Raw genomic sequence first — 19,143 nt, forward strand, 5'->3', positions numbered from 1 at the left:
AAAATCCTTTCAGTGCTGAAACATTCACACAGCATTTTCTTTTTGGAAATGTTTATTTTAAATTACGAGATATGTTTCTCGTAAATACGTAATTACGTAATTAAGCCTTACAGACCTCATAAATATGAGGACGTTTCAGAACGTGCCTTAGAATGATCAGGTTTTTAATATGTGTTCAGAATTACAAAACTATATTGGGAAACGATAGATAATTCGGTGGACTTCCCGAAATGTCAATAAATAGACTATAAACTGAGCCTCGCATTATGCTTTAAAGGCTGTATAAGGCTACAATAATAATAAGATAGGAACAAACTAGAAGTCAGTAGAACTCACGAAACGCTTGAGATTAGTGTCACGTGGTCAATGTTGTTTACCACGTGTTGTGCGTGTCACCTCTTAAATATACGGAAGCGGGTCACTGAACAGTCAGCGGATGTTGTTAGCTGGTGCTGTTGTTAACGGTGGCAGCAAACGTCACCCCTTCCATTATACCAAAATCAGTTCTGGCTGAGTTTTTGTTTGGCATTTATGTTATCCATATCTCTGGCAGAGAGCTTTTTAAGATATAGCTAGCATTAGCTAGTGGGTACTACAACAGAGCTAACAGCTAACGTTGGTTGCTTAGCAGTGATGGAGTGGCTGGATAAAGGAGCTCAAGTTTATCCAAATGAAGAATCGAGCAGTGATCCAGGTGCCACGCCCACGGAATACAGAGGTGTTTATCCTCAGTTGCAGGTAAATAACAAGCCAGTTGTTCGGTGATTGGCGGATGACTTCTACATTGTTTGGCAGCTCAAATGTAACTTAACAGCTTCAGCGCATGCTAGCTAGCTAAGGGAGTTTGAGGATCATTGAAGTGAGTTCATGCCAAGTGACGTAACATGCTAGTTAGTAACGTATGGGCTAACTGTGAACTGTTATTGTTAAAGCATAACATTTGTATACTTTTACCGAGTAACCTCTACAGCAAATCATCAGTGCCAGGCTGCACACTACACCTACATTTATGTTCAGTTAATGTTAGACTAGAAATACTCCATTTTATTGTGTAGCGAATGTGCCGATCGCTGCGATTGTGAGTTAATCGTCTTTTCGGCAAACTGCTAAAATCAGAGTCGGAAAGATTGCAACGACACGTGGGATAGGTGGTGACATCAGATACTACAACAGGACATGAAGCAGCAGCAGCAGCTTACTTTCCTATTAACCTAGCACTTCGGTAATATCCCACACTGACGACTGTGTGGCTGTTGGAATGAGAAAGGGCATGTGGTTGTTTGAGTGGCCATAGATAAATGGAAACACGGATATATTTATTTTTAGACCTGTTGCCCACCCTCTACCTAATACAAGCATGGTTGTGGTCATCAAGGCTTAAAAGCCTTTGGCCTAGATTTCATTGGAGATTCAGAGTGAGTGGGTAGATTGTAGCTGTCAGCATTAACGCCTTCAAGAGACAAGAACTTAATCTTGTGTCTTGTGACTATATAAACACAGGTTTAAAGGATTAAGATTATAAATTAAAAGCAAAGCTTCCTTATAACAAAACCGAATATAATCCCTTATTTACTTTTTTCTCAGCAGCATGATGTGATCTTGGATCTTTTGCCTGTTTCATCAGAACCCAGTGTAGATGGATAATTTTTAAATAAATTAATGCATCACCACAACATCTACAAATTCATGCTCTTATATTCACATCTTAAAAATATTGATGCACCATATATTGCTTTCATGTACTCGTACAGAGTATGGAAAGGCAGTTTAACTTGAGTCACAGACAGCATGTTCATTTCTCTAGTAATACAATGTTTTCCTCTCTATTTACCTTATACCAGTCACCATCATCACAGCTTTGTGATTGTGCCATGTCATCACTGTGCCAGAGTCAGCAGCGGTGTGTAAAGGCCTCTATCGTCTCCAGTTGGAGACTGGCTGAGGCACAGGACCAGCTGTGTTCACTAGGGGTCCACAGCTCAGAGTCACTGGAGCAGGAACGTGCTCGGAGTCAGGCCTGTCCCACAGAACTTACACACAATGAGGAGGAGTGGCGCCGCAAGGAGAGCATACTAGGGGGTCATGAACCCAGTCGCAGTCCCCTGCTCGAAGCTGTCGGAAGTTGGGATGTTTTTGATAAGGTAGCAGATATCCTGTCATTGTCAGAAGATTAAGAGAATACAGTGTGTTTTTTTGTTTTTTAATCAACACAATATTTCATTCTCATTGAGCTAGTACAAATTCTTCATGAGAAGTAAACTGGTCAACTGTATACAACCCAAATTCCCAAAAAGTTGGGAAGATGTATAAAACACAAATAAAAACAGAATGCAATGATTTGCAAATCTTATCAACTGATCTTTTATTCACAATAGAACATAAACCACTTATCAGGGGTTGAAACTGAGACATTGAAACATTTCATGGAAAATATTAGCTCATTTTGAATTTGATGGCTCCAACACATCTCAAAAGTTGGAACAGGGTGATGTTTACCGTTGTGTAGCATCCCATTTTCTTTTAACAACTGTCTGGGAAAAGAGGAAGAGAAATGTCCCATCTTTGTCTGATGCAGGATTCTACCTGCTCAACACTCCTGGGCCTTTGTTGCTGGATTTTTTTTGTTTTATGATGCACCAAATGTTTTCTATTGGTGAAAGGTCTGGACTGCAGGCAGGCCAGTCCAGCAAATGGACTTTTCTGCTGTTGTGATGGCTGCAGTATGTGATTTAGCATTGTCTTAATGAAATATGCAAGGCCATCCCTGAAAGAGATTTTGTCTGGATTGGAGCATATGTTGCTCTAAAACCTCTGTACTTTTAAATATAGATGGTGTCTTTCCAGATGTGTAAGCCGTCCACGCCATAGTCACTAATGCAACCCAATACCATCAGAGATGAAGGCTTTTGAACTATCTGCTGATAACAAGCTGGATAGTGCCTCTCCGTTTTAGTCCAGTGGACATGGCGTCCATGGTTTCCAAAAAGATTTTCAAATTTGGATCCATCTGACCACAGAACGGTTTTCCATTTTCCTCAGACCATTTTAAATGAGCTTTGACCCAGAGAGCACGCCAGTGTTTGTGGATTGTGTTCACATATGGCTTCTTTTTTGCATCGTACAGCAACAACTTACATTTGGGAATTGCAATTTCTGGAAGTGTTCCTGAGCCCATGCAGTGATTCCCGGTAGAGGATCGTGCCTGTTTTTAATGCAGTGCCACCCGAGGGGCCAAAGATCACATGCATCCAGTTTTCACCTTCGGCCTTGTCTCTTGCACACATACATTCCTCATGATCCTCTGAATCTTTTGATGTTATTATATACTGTAGTCAGTAGGGTCTTCAAAGTCTTCACAATTTTATGTTTAACATTTTTCTGAAGCTGTTCCACAATTTCTATACCCAGTCATGTTACTGACCTGTTGCCAATTAACCTACTTACTTGTCAAATGTTCCTACCATTTCTTTTGCTATTGGCAGCAATTACTTTTCCAGCTTTTTGTTGCCACTGTTCCAACTTTTTTGAGATGTGCTGCTGCCATCAAATTCCAAATGAGCTAATATTTTCCACGAAACTGTAAATTGTCTGTTTCAACATCTGATATGATTATGTTCTATTGTGAATAAATATGAGTTGATGAAAATTGCAAATCATTGCTTTGTGATTTTTATTTACATTTTCACATCTTCCCATAGTTTCAAGTAGGTAGATATCCGGGGGGGGGGGGGTGGAAATGTGGCCACAATAAGACTCTTCTAAGAAAAGTAACAGAAAAGTGCTGGTGATGGTTTGGGGGTGTGTGTCTCCATCAGGCACTTCCTTCTATAAAGTGGAAGGAAGAATGAATATAATCTAACACAGAAGATTTTAAAGCAAACGTTCCTACCATCAGTCAAAAACACTGCCAATGAAGAGGCAGTGGATTCCCTAGGTAAAGGGTGATCTAAAGTACAACGGAAAGTTGACTTTGGTATGATTTTTAAAAGAATAAGGTACAGTGCATTCAGAAAGTTTTAAGACCCCCTTCACTTTTGTAAATTTTATGTTGTAGTCTGACACAGTTATTTTTTTTCCTCATTGATCTACACTCAGTACCCCATCATTACAAAGTGAACACTGATGGCATTAGCCTAAGTATTCAAACCCTTTGCAACAACACTACACTTCAACTAAAGTTCTCTTGATTGTGACTGAGCTGTTTCTACCTTGACTGGAATCTGTCTGTGGTAAATTAAATTGATTGGACAGGATTTGGAAAGGCACACACCTCTATACAAGGCCTCGCGGCTGACAATGCAGACTATATCGGAACAAGAACCATGAGGTCAAAGGGACTGCCTGCAGAGTGCAGAAACATCAAAATTATGTTGCACTGCAGGTTCCCAGGAGCACAGTGGCGTCGATATTTCTCAAATGGAAGAAGTCTGGCAAGATTCAGGCAAGGTTCTCTGGTCTGATAAAACCAAGATTGAACTGTTTGGCCTCAATTCTAAATATTAAGTCTGGAAGAAACCCTAATGAACATCTCTGGAGAGACCTGAAAATGGCACAGACGGTCCCAATCCAACCTGACACAGATTGACAGGATTTGGACAGAAGAATGGCAGAAAATTCCCCAATCCAGATGTGCAAATAAATGTTTTAAATACATTTACAGACATCTGTTTTCAGGGTGCTGAGTATGAAATGATACTGATACTGATACTATAGTATCAGGCTGGAATATAACAAAATTGGTAGACAAAAATGATGAGGGTCTAATTATTTGCTGAAGGCCCCATTTGTTTTACCATGGCCTTTTCCTATATCCAGACTTAAATATCATTGAGAACCTGTAAATAGATTTGAAGATGCTGTACAGGGCAGAAACCCAAGCAATCAGACAGACCTGGAAAAGTTATGCCCTGAAAAATAGACTAAAATTACAATCTGAAACATTTCATAAAGGGGGATGCAACTTTTGAAATTAGATTTTATATTTTTAATTGTTTTGTAATGCTCTCCTTAACCAGTTTTGTTATTTCTGATGACTAGCTGAATGTGTTAAATGTTATGTTGATTTAAAATAAGTCTTTGCTTTACTCTTTGCAACTTTAAAATAAAGGGATGTAAAGTCTTGCACTCACCTGTAGTTACATTGTATTATCTTTTATTGTCACAGTTTGAATATACTGTCCCATGTGGTTGCATCATAAACACTCTTCAGTAATGTCTTCTCCCTCCTACAGAGTATCATTAATGTCCAAAATCAACCTGTCGAAATGGATCAGGACAAGTGCAATTCATTCCTCCAAATGTACGAGCAACAGCTCAGACATTTTGGTAAGTAAAGTCCGAATTGTTTGATCCTTAAAAAAAACATTTGGCTGTGATTTTAAGAAATTCAGCCAACTCCCTTTTGATTGTTAAATGGTTTGGTGACCTATCACATTGTTCATTATGAACTTGTCCCACATTGTTTAGCTTTCACAAACATAACAGAGAGGTAAGAGGTACTGGGATGATTACTGAAAATTTTCAAATCATAAAAACATACAAGATGCTCTAGAAATTGGTGTGAAGAATATGTCTGAATGTGGAGAAGTGATGACAGAAGTGTGGGTAGTTAAAAAGTTAAATTTAGTTTTTGTGATTTCACCCTTGTCCACAGACCAAGTTCAAATGCATAACACTAAAAATGAATTAGTTGTGCCATTTGTCAAATTTTAGGCTGCTATTTTGGTCTGCTGTGCATGAATAAGTGAATTGGTGAGAAACTATGTAGTCAGTGTGTATGATGAGCAGCATGCTCACTAATTACTAGCTAAACATGCAAATACTCCATCTTTAAGATAACATTTCACACTTTTGGCCTAGAGTTAATGACTACTTCTAATCTGATCAACAGATAAGCATTTTAAACACAAATTATTAGTCTGTCTTTGGCTACTGTTTTTATAGTTAATTTTTAACAATACAAACTAATATCTTCTGGGTTTTTTATTTGTCAGGTATGTTGCGACGGTGGGATGACAGTCAGCGTTTCCTTGCAGATATGCCTCAGCTCATCTGTGAGGAAACGGCAAACTACTTAATTCTATGGTGTATAAGACTACAGCAAGAAGGGGTAATGTTAAAAGTATCCTCCTTATTGAATTCCATTGTTTAGTTTTTTTTATTCGTAGTAGAGATTTTGACTCATTTATGTAGGTGAATCAGAGTTGTTATTAATGACAAAAATGGCTCTTTTCTTATTGCCCCACTAAGTTGTGACAGTAAAGTGCAGTCAGGGCTAAGGTTTAGTTAAGGTTATCACTTTATTATTTTAAAAATAGGGCAGGCAAAATGAATGCAAGGCACATCATTCAAAATAGAGCAGCTACTCTGTCTTTTAAAAATGTGGCCCTCATAGTCCCCTATACTCCATTTACCTTATTCTTTTGTTCGAATATCTGTAAATACCATACATATGCAACAGCATGAATGATAGGGACTCAGTCATTTTAAGCCAGGTGATATAACTCACAACTTAAAGGCTTAACATCAGGAGTGAACTGCTTAAGAGGGGTGACTCAAACACCTTCTGTTTAATTTCTTCATTTATTTTTGTATTGCGTCCTTCAGAAAGAAGCACTGATGGAGCAGGTGGCACATCAAGCTGTGGTGATGCAGTTCATCCTGGAGATGGCGTCCAACTCTCAGCAGGATCCAAGAGGCTGCTTCAGACAGTTCTTTCACAAAGCCAAAGTGAGTTGCTCACAAGTGTTCACCATCCTGTGTACCCCATATATTTAGGTCACCATTTCAAATAATTTTTAGAGTTCATAGCTCCATCACTAAGTAATCTCAATACATTCCATCAGAAGCATTGTAAATATGTGTGTAGGGACAAAAAAGTACTTTTAAAATTGTCTGGTAATGTTTGGCAATGTGGCAATGTTGCTTCTCATTCACTTATTCACACACACCAATGGCAGTGGCTACCATGCAAGGTGCTCACCAGACTCACCGGGAGCAACTTTGGGTTGAGTGTCTTACCAAGGTCACTTAGACACATAGCAAGCAGGTACCGGGAATCGAACCACTGACCCTGTTGTACGTGGATGACTGCCTTACCAGCTGAGCTTTAGCCGCCTTTATATACCTGTGTATACATGAATTTTTTTTTTAAAGCATTATAGGACATTTCAGACAGATATTGTTTGCTTCAAGCAAATGCAGCATGCATCAAGTTTTCTTACTTGTGTTGTCTTTTCTTTTTTATAGGAAGGACAAGAGGTCTACTTAGAAGTTTTCCATACAGAACTGGAGGCCTTCAAACATAGAGTTAGAGAATATACAGTCAAGTGTAGAGGTGATATCAACAATGTTGAACAACTGAACACTTACACAAAGTGCAGGCTCAACCCCAAAGATTCTCTGGGCTCTTTACATCCAGTAAGTGTTCATCTCTTCTCTTGCAGCTGAGACGTATAGGCTGCAGCAGTTAACCTGCACAGCTGCCACATGGCATAATAGAGGTAGTGTTTATTAGTCATCTGACTTTGAACTGGTAAAGGTGTCATCTCAATTTTAAAGCCCAGTTTCTCCAAGTGAGTAGCTCCCAATGCACAAAAATGCCCCATTTGCATCTTTTTGTTCCTTGTTGCATGACCAAAGCTTTACACACTGCCATTTTGAGGCTGGAATTCACCAGTGTGTCTCAATGTTCAATCCTGAGAAAAAACACCTTCTGTATGTAACATTGTAAACTAATTACAGACATGTAGGAAAGAAATTCAATATTCAGATGAAGTGGGGTGTGAAAGTGGGGTGTGGCATATTCCACAACCTTTTTCACTAAAACTTGATCTTTTAGTATGAAAGCCTTTTGTAAGTGAGGAAGAATGAAGGGCTCTCTTCCCGTTAGTTGGCCCCACAACTTGGCTAGCTGCCAAACATCGACTCACAGAAGTGAGGGGATAAACACCCTCCTCCTCCTTAGGAATGTCATTGGGCCTGTTGAAACTGAAAATGTTGTGCTCTTTTTTTATGTACCACCTCTCATCTCGTAGCATCTCTCTTCAACTCACATCCAGTCTCTGAGGAGTGACTGGAGGTGCATGCATAGAGGATGAGCTGTATTTCTCAAAGAAAAGATTTGTTTTACGTCTTAAGAGGAAGGAGATATTGTGAATGCAAAATTTGTATTTTAGTAGTAGCTCTGATTTGAGCTCAAAAAATGCTGAGGAGGCAGAGTATTGTTGCGTAACCATTATAATGCTCTAACTAGGCAGCAGTAGGCAAATTCCTAAGCACATGTCTCTCTGGCTTGATTTTTTAAAAACTATTTTGGATTTTTATGTGTGGATTGCAATACTCACTTGTGATCGTTTCTGATCCTGTTTTTATCTTGCACCAGGTGTCAGAATACCCAATGATTCGTTGTTTGGAGGCTGGATTTTGGACAAGCACAAAGAGTTGGGCAAAAGAGGACAAGACAGAAACAGACGATATACGGATGATGGAGACTTCTTAGAAAATGCTGGACTTTTCTTCTTTAATCTCCACTGTCTTTCCATTTAGGAACAACCTACGTTTTAAGCCCTCTTTACGCAGCAGACCAGCCTGTTAAACGCCAGTTTAGAGCAGGAATAAACTGATCGTGATCAGTCTTTGTATGTCACTGTAGTTGGCCTCTGGTGAGTTGTTTCTTGCAGTGCCTTTCGCCAGCAAAAAGCGACTAGTTTTGCATATCTGAAGTCATGCTTTAAGTCTATTTTTTATTTCTTCTGGAAAAAAAGACATCCTCACTGAAAAGCAATGACAATGGACAAAAAATTAAATTCCAGACAAGACAAAGGAAACTAAACAAAACAAGTCTCTGCAAAAACAGTTGAAGCCAATGGCAGGAACAGAACTTAAGCTAGAGGACATGAGAATTTTTAATGGTGCTTAAATTGAATTATGTTAATTTTTAACGACGTAATACCGACAGACCATTGGCATCCTGTGTATATTTCAGAGTAATGCTGAAAATTTTACATGTGCAATATTTGAAAGTTAGTATTCAAAGGTAAAATTTATCATGTCTGTAGGTACAGTAACAATTTCAAATGTAGAAGGTGAGGTGAAAGGTCAGCAGGTGTGTTAAATCATTTCTAAATCATGAGGAAGAAAAGATGTTTAGTTTATCTAAAGTCTGTGTTTGAAGTTTTCTGGTTGGTCATGTCATGCATTTTGATTAAAGACTGAGCCTTGCATCTTTTAAACATCTCTTACTTAGGCCTTCTTTTTTCCATTACGGGTGAACTTGCAGGCTCTATACAAATCTGCAAAGAGCACTTTGAATCTGTTCAATAGCACAATTTCAGAAATTGTATCCTAAAAAAAAGCAAGAGGATGTCAGTTGTGTGACCCAAATTTGTGTCCATTCAGCCAAGAATTTCAAAGGTCTGGATAAAATTGCAATAGAGATTTAAAAGCTCCTTTTAGTTGGGTCAGATTCACCCCTCAGGCTTCGGCTCTTTCAGCTTTCAGGCTTACAACTGATCTGCTTGTATAGAAATACATGCAGATCTCACAGGTTATTTTGGGCTGATTATCAGGAGAAAATAATGTGTGTGTGTGGGTGTGTTTTTTTTTTTTTTCCGCTGACACAGGTGCATTTTTTTCTGTCAGAAACACCATGAAGAGCACCAGCCTTGTTGCTTAGAGTGAGATGTTGTAATGTTTGATAAAATATACTACAAACCCAGTGTTTACAGATGCAAAATGGGAATTGAAAGCATGAAAAAGTGCAATAGCTCAGAGGATGTTATACCTTCAAGTTGGAGTAGTTAAAGTATATCATGAAAGGCAACAGGAGTGATTTAAGATTGCAAGAAAATATACCTTTTGTTGTGAGGTGCGGCTTAATAAATCACAGAAGTTTTTAACATTTTGCTAGATGCGTTCACATCTGCATATAGTTTTGTCTGTGCATAAAAATGTGTCTAAATTGACTTCATACATAATGCCTACAGCGATTGCTTCAAAAAAAGCTTCAGTTTCAAATTAAAACGGAAGATAAGTATATTCCATTGTATTATCTGAAGTGAATGTTGTTGCACACTTGGTTATATTGGCTCGTGTTGTCTCTGATTTCTGAAAAATAGTTGATTTCTTAAAAATGCTTGATAAAAGGCAGAGACAAATATTGCATGCTTCTTAATAATTGTCTGCAGGATTATGTTTGAGGGAGTATATATAACTGCATGACAAAGCACTCAGCTTCTGATTCACATACATGTGGTTAAAAGGATAGGATCAGACCAACTTTTACCAAGACATTTCAGGAAATTTTTACTTTACAGTCAGAATGTGAATTAGCCAAATTGAGTGGCATTTGTCACTTTAGTTGGTTATTATTCATCAACTGAATTATGCTTCTTTGGAGTTTATTTTAGGAGTTATTCGAATTTCAAGGGGTTCACAAGTGCAATGGTTTCACCCTGAAAACAAGTGGTCATATGGTTTACTAGGTCTGCATAGGTCTGTCCATTTTATTTCTGTCTGGTTATGGGAGTTGCCAGGCCATCTTTTACCCATTATCCTAAACTTGGTCAGAACTACTAGTTTAAGTGGTGGTGTGGACTGTTGTCAGCGGGGTCAGGGTGTGTAGTTAAACGTCTCAGTTCTGTGTTCTAAGCCAGAGTACGTGACAACAAGCAGCAGTGAGGAGGAAAAGAAGAAGGGCTGAGGTTTTTACGATGTATCTCCATGCAGAACGGAGCTCTTTGCATCCGAATGTGTCCGGCACTTTATATTTCTCTTTAAAACAGAACCATTTAAAACCAAACAAAGTACAACGTTTTAAACACGACTTAATGCCGTTTTATTTTTCGGTTTTTTTTTTTTGCTCCCAGTCATCCACAGTTTAATTTCAAATATTTTCAGTTTACACTCAGCCTTAGTTAAGTTTATGGGTAGAACTGTGTGATATTTTGTTTTGTGAGTTCTGTTGTGTTCTGGCCTTTTTGTGTGTGTCTTCAAAAGCATTGACAGATTTATTAGGATTTCAATTACTTGTCCCTCTTATTTTAACAAAGCAACAAAAACCTGTATTAAAAATTGCAGCGTGACACAAGGGTTTTACAGCAGACTGTGGAATTAAATATACTATATAATGCAATAAAGTACAGGTCATGTGTCTGTATCTTTAAAACTGCTGTGTGCTGTGATCATTTCACCTTTCTGTCATTTCAGACTTACATTTGCTCTGCACAGTACTGGAAATGGTCAGATCATATAAGAAGCATCATAAATACTGTTAAATAGTGGATGTGTAAGCAGTAAAGGCAAAATGTGTTGTAGTGCACTTGATGTCTTTATGGTTTGCCTACAAAGACAACTATGCAAACCTATTTGGGCTTAAACTAATGTAAACCTGTGGCCAATGTCTCTGGCATCCTGACTTCCTGTTATAAATGTTTCTGAAGCGAACCACAACATTCAATACTGCAATACTCTGTTGTCATTTGCTGCTGTATGAAACTTAAGACACAAACTTTTAGCACTAGTTTAATATTTAACGATTACAGTACTTTGTAGACCTAAAGAAATTCTACCACTAGCCCAACTTTTATTATTAAGTTGCAAGAACACTGTGTACAACTTTGGAAAAGGTTCTATGGTACATTGCAAGTCAAGTTAGCATTTGTGGAGTGCAACACAAGACCAAAATGCAAGAACATGGAACTGCAAATTAACATTTAATAAATGCTTCTAACAAGCTGATAACCATGTACACACAAGACTTTAAATGTTTTAAGTTCATATATTTATAACCAAGTATTCAGTTGTCAAATCACATTAAATGGCAACTATATGCAGTATGTTTACAGGCGTTGACAGAATACCTGGTTAAAATGGAAACAATTTTGTATATTGAAGAAGCAAAACTTTTAAGACTTCAGGTGTTTAGTAGAAGCTGTTATGTGATGGTTTAATTAAGATTAAGACATGTAGTCACTTCATACAATATTCAGTCAGTGGTCTATATTCATAAAACCTATTTAAACACGACATTCTCTGAGCTATGGTGTGTGTTATTTCAAAAGCAGTAAAAAGGCACTTGAATGCAAAAGCAAAATTACAGTAGTTAATTATGGCAAATTATGGCACATTTAACATTTGTGCAGTTATCCACTACACAGATGCCCGTCCCAATAACTAAGAACGTGGGAATAACTCATGATTACAATTAAATTTTTTAAAAACAAAAGTTAAAATGTGTGGATAACTCTACTTCTTAAGGTTTGCTGGATTCACCAGAGTGGACATAGCTATAACTATTTTCATATTACAATATCTTGCAGGAATGTAAGCTAGATTTTTCTACTGTTAAAAATCTTAAAATTTAAATCAGTGGTATCTCCTGGTTTTTTAAAGGCACGCTATAAAAGAGAGCCTTTGTGTGTTCAAACAACATGCTGATTGAAGGTCCTGAGAGTTTTCCAAAGTTTTCCACAAACTTTTACGCAATCAGCAGTCCAAAAGTGGGGTTTTTCTCAACATCTATAGTCCTGCTGTTGCCACCCCACACAAACTGTGTGAGCCTGTTCCTCACTTTGAACATTTAGAATTAATGCTAACACAGATGGCTCTCCTCTTGTTTCACTGACATCTGCATTAGACAATATGTACAGAATGATTTCTGCTGGTAAAATCAAATCCTTCCTTTGCCTTTCTGTGGAGTCTTTCTATGCAACCTTCTGGTTGACAGAGGTGAGTTTTCTGGAGAGGAAAGTCTCAACATGTGGCCAGATCTTGTTGGTTTCTGTCCCAGAGAATGTCTCTAGTACACCTTTACTCCTGGAGGGGCAAAGAAATGCAAAAATGGTTTTTCACAGTTACTATTCAAATTTTCTATCAGAAAAATGGGCAAAATCTAATGCTTAAGATTTTTACTTTCAGTATAAGGACAAGCAAATAAAACACAAAGAGAAATCAACAAATAAAGTAATTCATTGTCCTTTATTCTAAGTCTGTAGATGTAGATGTATTCAAATGATGAACGGTCTCCCAAATATTGTAGGCCACTAGCTAAGCAAATCCCTTTGATTTAAGGGAGCACATCATAATACGTTTCCCTAAAGTGTCTCTGGGCGAGACACTGAACCCCCAACAGCCAATTCCCATTTCATTATAGCCATTAACACTTCTGTCACTTCATTAAATATTCAGACCCATTAATTTCTTTGTACACTTTTCCTTTCAGTCTGATAATGACAGGACAAAACAATTAATTTTTTCTAGTCTAATCTAATAACTGAAGTGAAACACAAAGTAAACAGCATTCATAGCTGTGGCACTGCAGGATTTTTAGACGATGTAGACATATGCATCCTATTGTTCTTGAAATGTTTCTGATAGTATAAGGTTATCTGTGGGACGTTTAAACGATGGAGAAAGTATAAAATGACACACACCTATGTGTACAGGGTCCCAAAATTCACAATACATGTGAGGACAAAAAACAAACCATTAGGACTGCCACAATAGAACTGTGAGGTAAGTAATCTGGTTGAGAGTATTTTAAACACCGTTTGTAAAGCTTTTTGCACAATTGTGAACTGTAAGAAATTTCGAACCACCAGGACCCACCCTGAAACTTCCTGAGTGAGACGTTGTTTGTCCAGACAATACCAGGCCTTGTTTAGGTAGATGGCAAGAACCCAACACTCACTCTGGCATCTTCACAAGTCCCCTTTAAAGATGGGAATACTTGCTGCAATGATGACAATCTCAGCATGTTATAAAATAGTTTTTCATGGTGACATGGAGGATTTACTTAAAGGTTAGACTGCTTTCTTCTGTGTCAGAGAAGTAGGCTGGATTCTTCTTTACTCCTTTGTACTACTTGTTTTGCCTCTTAATTTACATTTCTTCAACTCTGTGTTTCAAGGGGCCAGAGACTCAGAGCCGACAACCTACTGATATTATTTGTATTGTATAGGGTGTTAAGTACAAGGAAACAAGGCTATAAATAGATCTTTCCTAATAATAAAATAAACAATGTATCTGAATTTAAGACTTTTGAATCATGACTCGGGCAGTACAATTGTTAAACTCAAATCACTCTTTAGTCAAAGGCATGAGACAGCACGCATAGAGTCTGCCAAATGGCAATAATAGTTCTCTGAAAGCATGTGGGAAAAGATTCTCTGATATGATCATGAACATTTGTTTTACTCTTTTTGTAGAACCCCAAGCACTATGCCTGGCCAACACTGGTCATTTTCAGCCAATAAAGGGAAGGATGAATGCAGCCAATACACATCCTTGAAGACAACCTGCTCCAGAGTGCAAGAATCAAGTTTCGCAAATCCAAATATCCAAAACATGTAGAGAAGACTCAAAGCTGGAATAAGTAGTGAAGTACTGAATCAAGGGTTGGAATGTTTTTTAAAAGATTATTGAGTGTCGATCTACAAAACCATAAGTGTGCAAAAAAAATGAAGGGTTCTGAGTATTCTTTGAAGCCGCTAGATATTAAAGCATCTGTGTGGACTTCACTGCGGTGAGATTTGATGCTGGAATGCATTCTAACATCTGCTAATTTCGGCCTCTTTAATTTATCTGTGCACCCATACTAAATAAATAATTGTAAAATACTGTGAGATGAGTTTAGAAGGTGTGATAGAGGGACAGATATGTAAGCAGGTTGGTGCATATTGAAATTTATTTGTGTTGTTCTACCTGTAATACTCTAAGACAGGCTCTGTCTGGGTTTTGTAGGCTTTCAGTCTCCGTGTAACTGTCTCAGGTGTGTCATCAGCCCTCTGCACCAGAGGCTCCCCTGTCGCATCATCAAAACCCTTGAGAAAACACACAATCAAATGTTGAACAAACTACTGACTGAATAATTAAAAACAACAAACTGTACAGCTATCACAATACTGTGTATACTGTATGACATTGCAGAGATTTGTTGATGCAGTCTGTGTTCTATTTTTAGTTGTGGGGCTCGGAAGACGTTTTACATATTATTGTGCTCACAGTGAAAATACTAACGTGCTTGTAGTGAGCCCAGCAAAGTCGCTACTATAGTTTAGCATGTTAGCATACTGTGATTTGCTTAAATGGCATAAAGCACAAAGTACAGCTAAAGCTGATAAGAATGCACTGCTTTTGCAGACATTTAATCTTTAAGTATTTGAAATAAAAGACATTTTTTATGGGACCCTCATAATAGATTATATGCTTTTCTAAATGTCTAAGTTTTAACACATCTAGACCAAATCTAAAGCCACACAAATAGAAATGTGCACCATATGGCACAAATTAGGGGTACTAATAATGGTGTGAGGTGCATTGACATTGTGATCCTAACACCAAAAATTCACTATCTGATCCAAATTAACCAACTGCACCCTCATAGAGGAATGTGTGCATATATATTTATATATTTCATGATAATGTGTTGTGACTTAAATAAACATGCATACAAGGTTACAAGAATGTGACATTATCCTCAGCTTACTCAGGGAGAATACACAGTCCATTAAGAGCACTGTGCTGAGCATGAACATGAACAGCATTTTATGAACAGCTTTTATAATAATAATAATAATAATAATCTTCATTAATGATTCACATGAAGAAAGAAGGATGTTTGTAAAACCTTCAATTTCTACTTCAAACAATGGCTCAAAGCTCATGTCAGATCTCTGTTACTAAGAAGATATAAACTACCTGTAACAGTCTTCAATGTTACTTTTTGAAGGGCAGATAATAACTTAAATAACAAGAAAATTTTAAATGCTTGGACTTTAAGCATTAACCTGATTAATGTTACAGGAGATTTATGTCTGTTTTGTCATACTATCCTGTTTCAAACAGAAGAACAGCAAGAAGCCAATGATTAACAGTAAATGTGCTGTTATTCCCCAGGGCTGTGGAGGAATGTGCTGCAAATCACATCCTCAGAAAAAACAAACACCTGACCACAAGTACTGTGAATCATCTATTGTTTACCCGGAAACAGTTTCAGAAATTGTGCTTAAAACCTTTTTGATGACCTGCAATTCTATGATGTAATTCATGACAAAAGCCAGTGAATGTGGGAAATTTCATGTTTCATTTGCATTTATTATAAAACTATAATATCAACATAAGGACAATTTTAAGTTACTTTTTGTCTTTTTAGTGGGTTCTTTACTTTATATTCCTCTTAGGCTTTCTGTTTCACTTTGGAAAATATACAAATGTGATAAAATTAACCACTGTAAAAAAAAATAAAATTAAAAAAACTGTCAGAAAGAGAAACAGCAAGTAGTAAGTATGGAAGGGTGTATATTTACAGAGACTTTAGGTGGGTTGAAATCTATGTTGTAGACTCTGCCACTGGGAAGGTGAATCCAGCGAGATGTCAGTCTCTGTTTGATGATCTCAAAGGGTACATTGAGGTTGATGACGGTATCTACACTGTAGGCATCATCCAGAGCCTCTGCCTGGTATATTGTACGAGGAAAACCTGGTTGGGGCAAAGAGGTGAAGAAACCTGAGGTGAACGGACCACAGAACAAGGAATTTCATGAATAGCCAGCTTATTGTTTAAATCAAAACCTAAAGGGGTTTATGTACTCATGGTTAAGTTTATATGAAGCCATAAGTGTAACACAATGACTGGTATGTCCAGAAAGATACCGTGAATAATCTGTTTAACAAGTGGTAACTGCTCCTATCTAATAACATTAAAATATCACAGTAGGATAAAAGCACTACATAGGCAGAGCCTTAACAATTTAAATATCAGTGAAGGATCATTGATCAAACAAACAGTGCTGAAAAACCTGGAATGGGTAGAGATACAAACTTGTCTGTTCCTACCATCAAGCAACCAGCTGCTCTGGTCCACTGCTCTTAGGTCACTTAGGATAAGACGGGACATGACGTCATCCGGTACCAGCTGACCCTGATCAATACAAGCTTTCATCAATAGACCAAGCTCTAACACACACACACACACAGAAAAACAAAGACAAAGAGAGGTGATACTAATCAATCAATTTCCTGATCAGACTTTTAAATTTCCTAAAGGCTAATTTAATCACAAAATGAAAGATAAGCTGCACCTACTTGTTAAAGCATCTTCCTCTAAATACATATTTGGTTTTGTATTGTTTAGCTGCTTCAGCACTGGAACTTGTGTCCATCATTGTAAAAACATTCTGTACAGCCAAGCATTTTATTTTAACACTGCAGCTGTTAAGCTCAATATAACACGATGCCTGTGTGATCTACAATAGGGGGTGAGTGTGACACAAAGTTCAGTGTTTTATTTTTTTTACTCTAAAGCTACAGCATCTTCTTCCTATGAGGTTGAGATGAAGAAAGTGATTCCCCAACAAGCCTCACAGAGATAACTCCATGGTGCTAATATACTGCTCTAATGTCACTATGAAAGTTTGTATAAACCTTGAGTATAAAATCAGATTGGCAAACCAGGGAATAACCAACTGTGGTCCTCTGACAAGATGTTTCCTGTGTTGAACACATGATGATTTCACTTTTGTAGATTTGTGGCTACACACTGATCCCATGGTGTTATGGCTTTAGTGAGTAAAGTATTGGCTAAAAGACAAAAGTAGCAGGATTTGCCTATTGACAAACACTGACTCTGTGGTATAGTTAATAACGCTCACACCCAATTGCTTTTCTATTGCTCAGCAGGTCAGTTGCAGGAAGTCAAAGGTCATGAGTTCACACCCAAAGACTGTTTGAGAAAAAGCCCACAGGGAAAGTCAATAAGAAGAACTGTTTTAACTGCCAGCTAGTTCAGAGGAGATGCTAAGCTGCCAAAAGCTTAGTTAAACAGGGCAACGTGGAACATGTATGCACGTGTACCTTTAGAAGCTATAACAGCGGGAAGAGAAAGAAATGTGCATAAATGATGGTTACAGCTTGGCTTTTCGGGAGTAACCACGGCAGATGACTCCACGCCTGACTCTGCACTGCTGCTGTGTAAGTGTCCAATCTTGGTCATACAGCTGTAAAAACCCTTCTTCTTCTGTAATCCCTCCTCCCAAGGGACAAAGGTGGCTTTAACACTACCTCCTTGTCTTCATTCAAGGTGATATTGAGGAATGCTGGTTTCCTTCCAAAGATCAGATAAAGTTGGTTCAAGTATTTCCAGTATCAACATCAAAGAATAGACTCTATAACCTTGGGGGACCACCTTGTTCCCTGCTAACACAAACTCTTTACCATTCTGTCATTTTACCCCGGAGAGGCATGTGACAGCAAGATAAGAAAATAAACATGCAGTTATAGCAGGGGTTTTATCGCAGTGGGGCAAAAACTAACTTCAGTGGCAGCGTATTTGTTTTTCACACTGTAGTGATCGTTGAATTTGGGGTTTTGTCGATATGTCTACCAGTGTAAATACTGCAGGCCTGCTGCCCAGAACAACAATGCTGAATGATGACTAGAGCATAAAAGTTTGTATTTTAACACGTCTGAGCATAGCTGGGATGGCCTTATGTTGCAGCCTACTTAGTTTTAAAAACACGTTGACTTAGACTGAGAAGGTTTTCGAGATAAGACACAACGGTCTTACCGGTTCTAGCGTTGATGTTGGCTCTCAAAATGTCCCCACTTGAAATGTGTTTCAGTCCAAAAGTTTTGACTATGCGCCCTGACACCGTTCCTTTGCCCGAACCCGGAGGTCCCATAATGACAGCACGTACAATCCGTTGGAGAACCATCTCTGGATGAATATTGGTGAAACTGAGTTCCTAGGAGCAGAGCTGTCCTTTCCTTCCCATGAAAGCCCCTCTAGATGCTCAATCCGAGCTGGATCGGAGCAGGTAGCTACTTTCTTTCCCAAGAAGTGCAGCGTAATCAAGAGTAGGCGCGTCTTTCACAGCTATTCTCGACTCTGACTGGACCTTGAGTTTTAATGTTCCCGATCATCACAGAAAACAGAAGGAAGAGGAGGAGACGAAGGAGGGGGAACAAGAGGAAGATAAGGAACGCGACCGCTGCCGTGCCTGTAGGGGCACGTAAGGATACGACGCACAGTGAGGAAAATGAGCTCCTCATCTGTGCAGTATGTCGGGAAACTTCTTCGTTTAGGTCACAGATTACGGTCTAGGGGAGATATATTTCTTGTATAACATTGTTATGTAATTGGCG

General features: G+C 38.2%; 2 protein-coding genes across 2 annotated transcripts; one reads left to right on the forward strand and one right to left on the reverse strand.

Moving 5' to 3' along the window:
• Positions 1 to 400: 400 nt before the first annotated feature.
• Positions 401 to 10,903, forward strand: cdc37l1 (cell division cycle 37-like 1). The gene is made up of 7 exons (XM_067483741.1): positions 401 to 738; positions 1,842 to 2,141; positions 5,232 to 5,325; positions 5,994 to 6,109; positions 6,607 to 6,729; positions 7,249 to 7,419; positions 8,384 to 10,903. Exons 1-7 carry the CDS (start codon positions 634 to 636, stop codon positions 8,498 to 8,500), a joined length of 1,026 nt encoding a protein of 341 aa, XP_067339842.1. The 5' UTR covers positions 401 to 633; the 3' UTR covers positions 8,501 to 10,903.
• Positions 10,904 to 11,695: 792 nt separating this feature from the next.
• ak3 (adenylate kinase 3) lies at positions 11,696 to 18,966 on the reverse strand. The gene is made up of 5 exons (XM_067483748.1): positions 18,566 to 18,966; positions 16,837 to 16,956; positions 16,308 to 16,480; positions 14,704 to 14,822; positions 11,696 to 12,816 (listed from the first exon to the last, which is right to left on the reverse strand). Exons 1-5 carry the CDS (start codon positions 18,711 to 18,713, stop codon positions 12,705 to 12,707), a joined length of 672 nt encoding a protein of 223 aa, XP_067339849.1. The 5' UTR covers positions 18,714 to 18,966; the 3' UTR covers positions 11,696 to 12,704.
• Positions 18,967 to 19,143: the final 177 nt, after the last annotated feature.

Source organism: Channa argus, chromosome 18 (assembly GCF_033026475.1).
Source record: "Channa argus isolate prfri chromosome 18, Channa argus male v1.0, whole genome shotgun sequence".
Lineage (NCBI taxonomy): Eukaryota > Metazoa > Chordata > Actinopteri > Anabantiformes > Channidae > Channa > Channa argus.

Coding starts and splice junctions, on each gene's coding strand:
- cdc37l1 (XM_067483741.1), top strand. CDS start 634: ATGGAGTGGCTGGATAAAGGAGCTCAAGTTTATCCAAATGAAGAATCG. Junction 739..1,841: donor GTGTTTATCCTCAGTTGCAG/GTAAATAACAAG, acceptor ACCTTATACCAG/TCACCATCATCACAGCTTTG. Junction 2,142..5,231: donor GTTGGGATGTTTTTGATAAG/GTAGCAGATATC, acceptor TCCCTCCTACAG/AGTATCATTAATGTCCAAAA.
- ak3 (XM_067483748.1), bottom strand. CDS start 18,713: ATGGTTCTCCAACGGATTGTACGTGCTGTCATTATGGGACCTCCGGGT. Junction 16,957..18,565: donor CAACATCAACGCTAGAACCG/GTAAGACCGTTG, acceptor TGTGTGTGTTAG/AGCTTGGTCTATTGATGAAA. Junction 12,817..14,703: donor CCTGTCTTAGAGTATTACAG/GTAGAACAACAC, acceptor TTGCCCCTCCAG/GAGTAAAGGTGTACTAGAGA.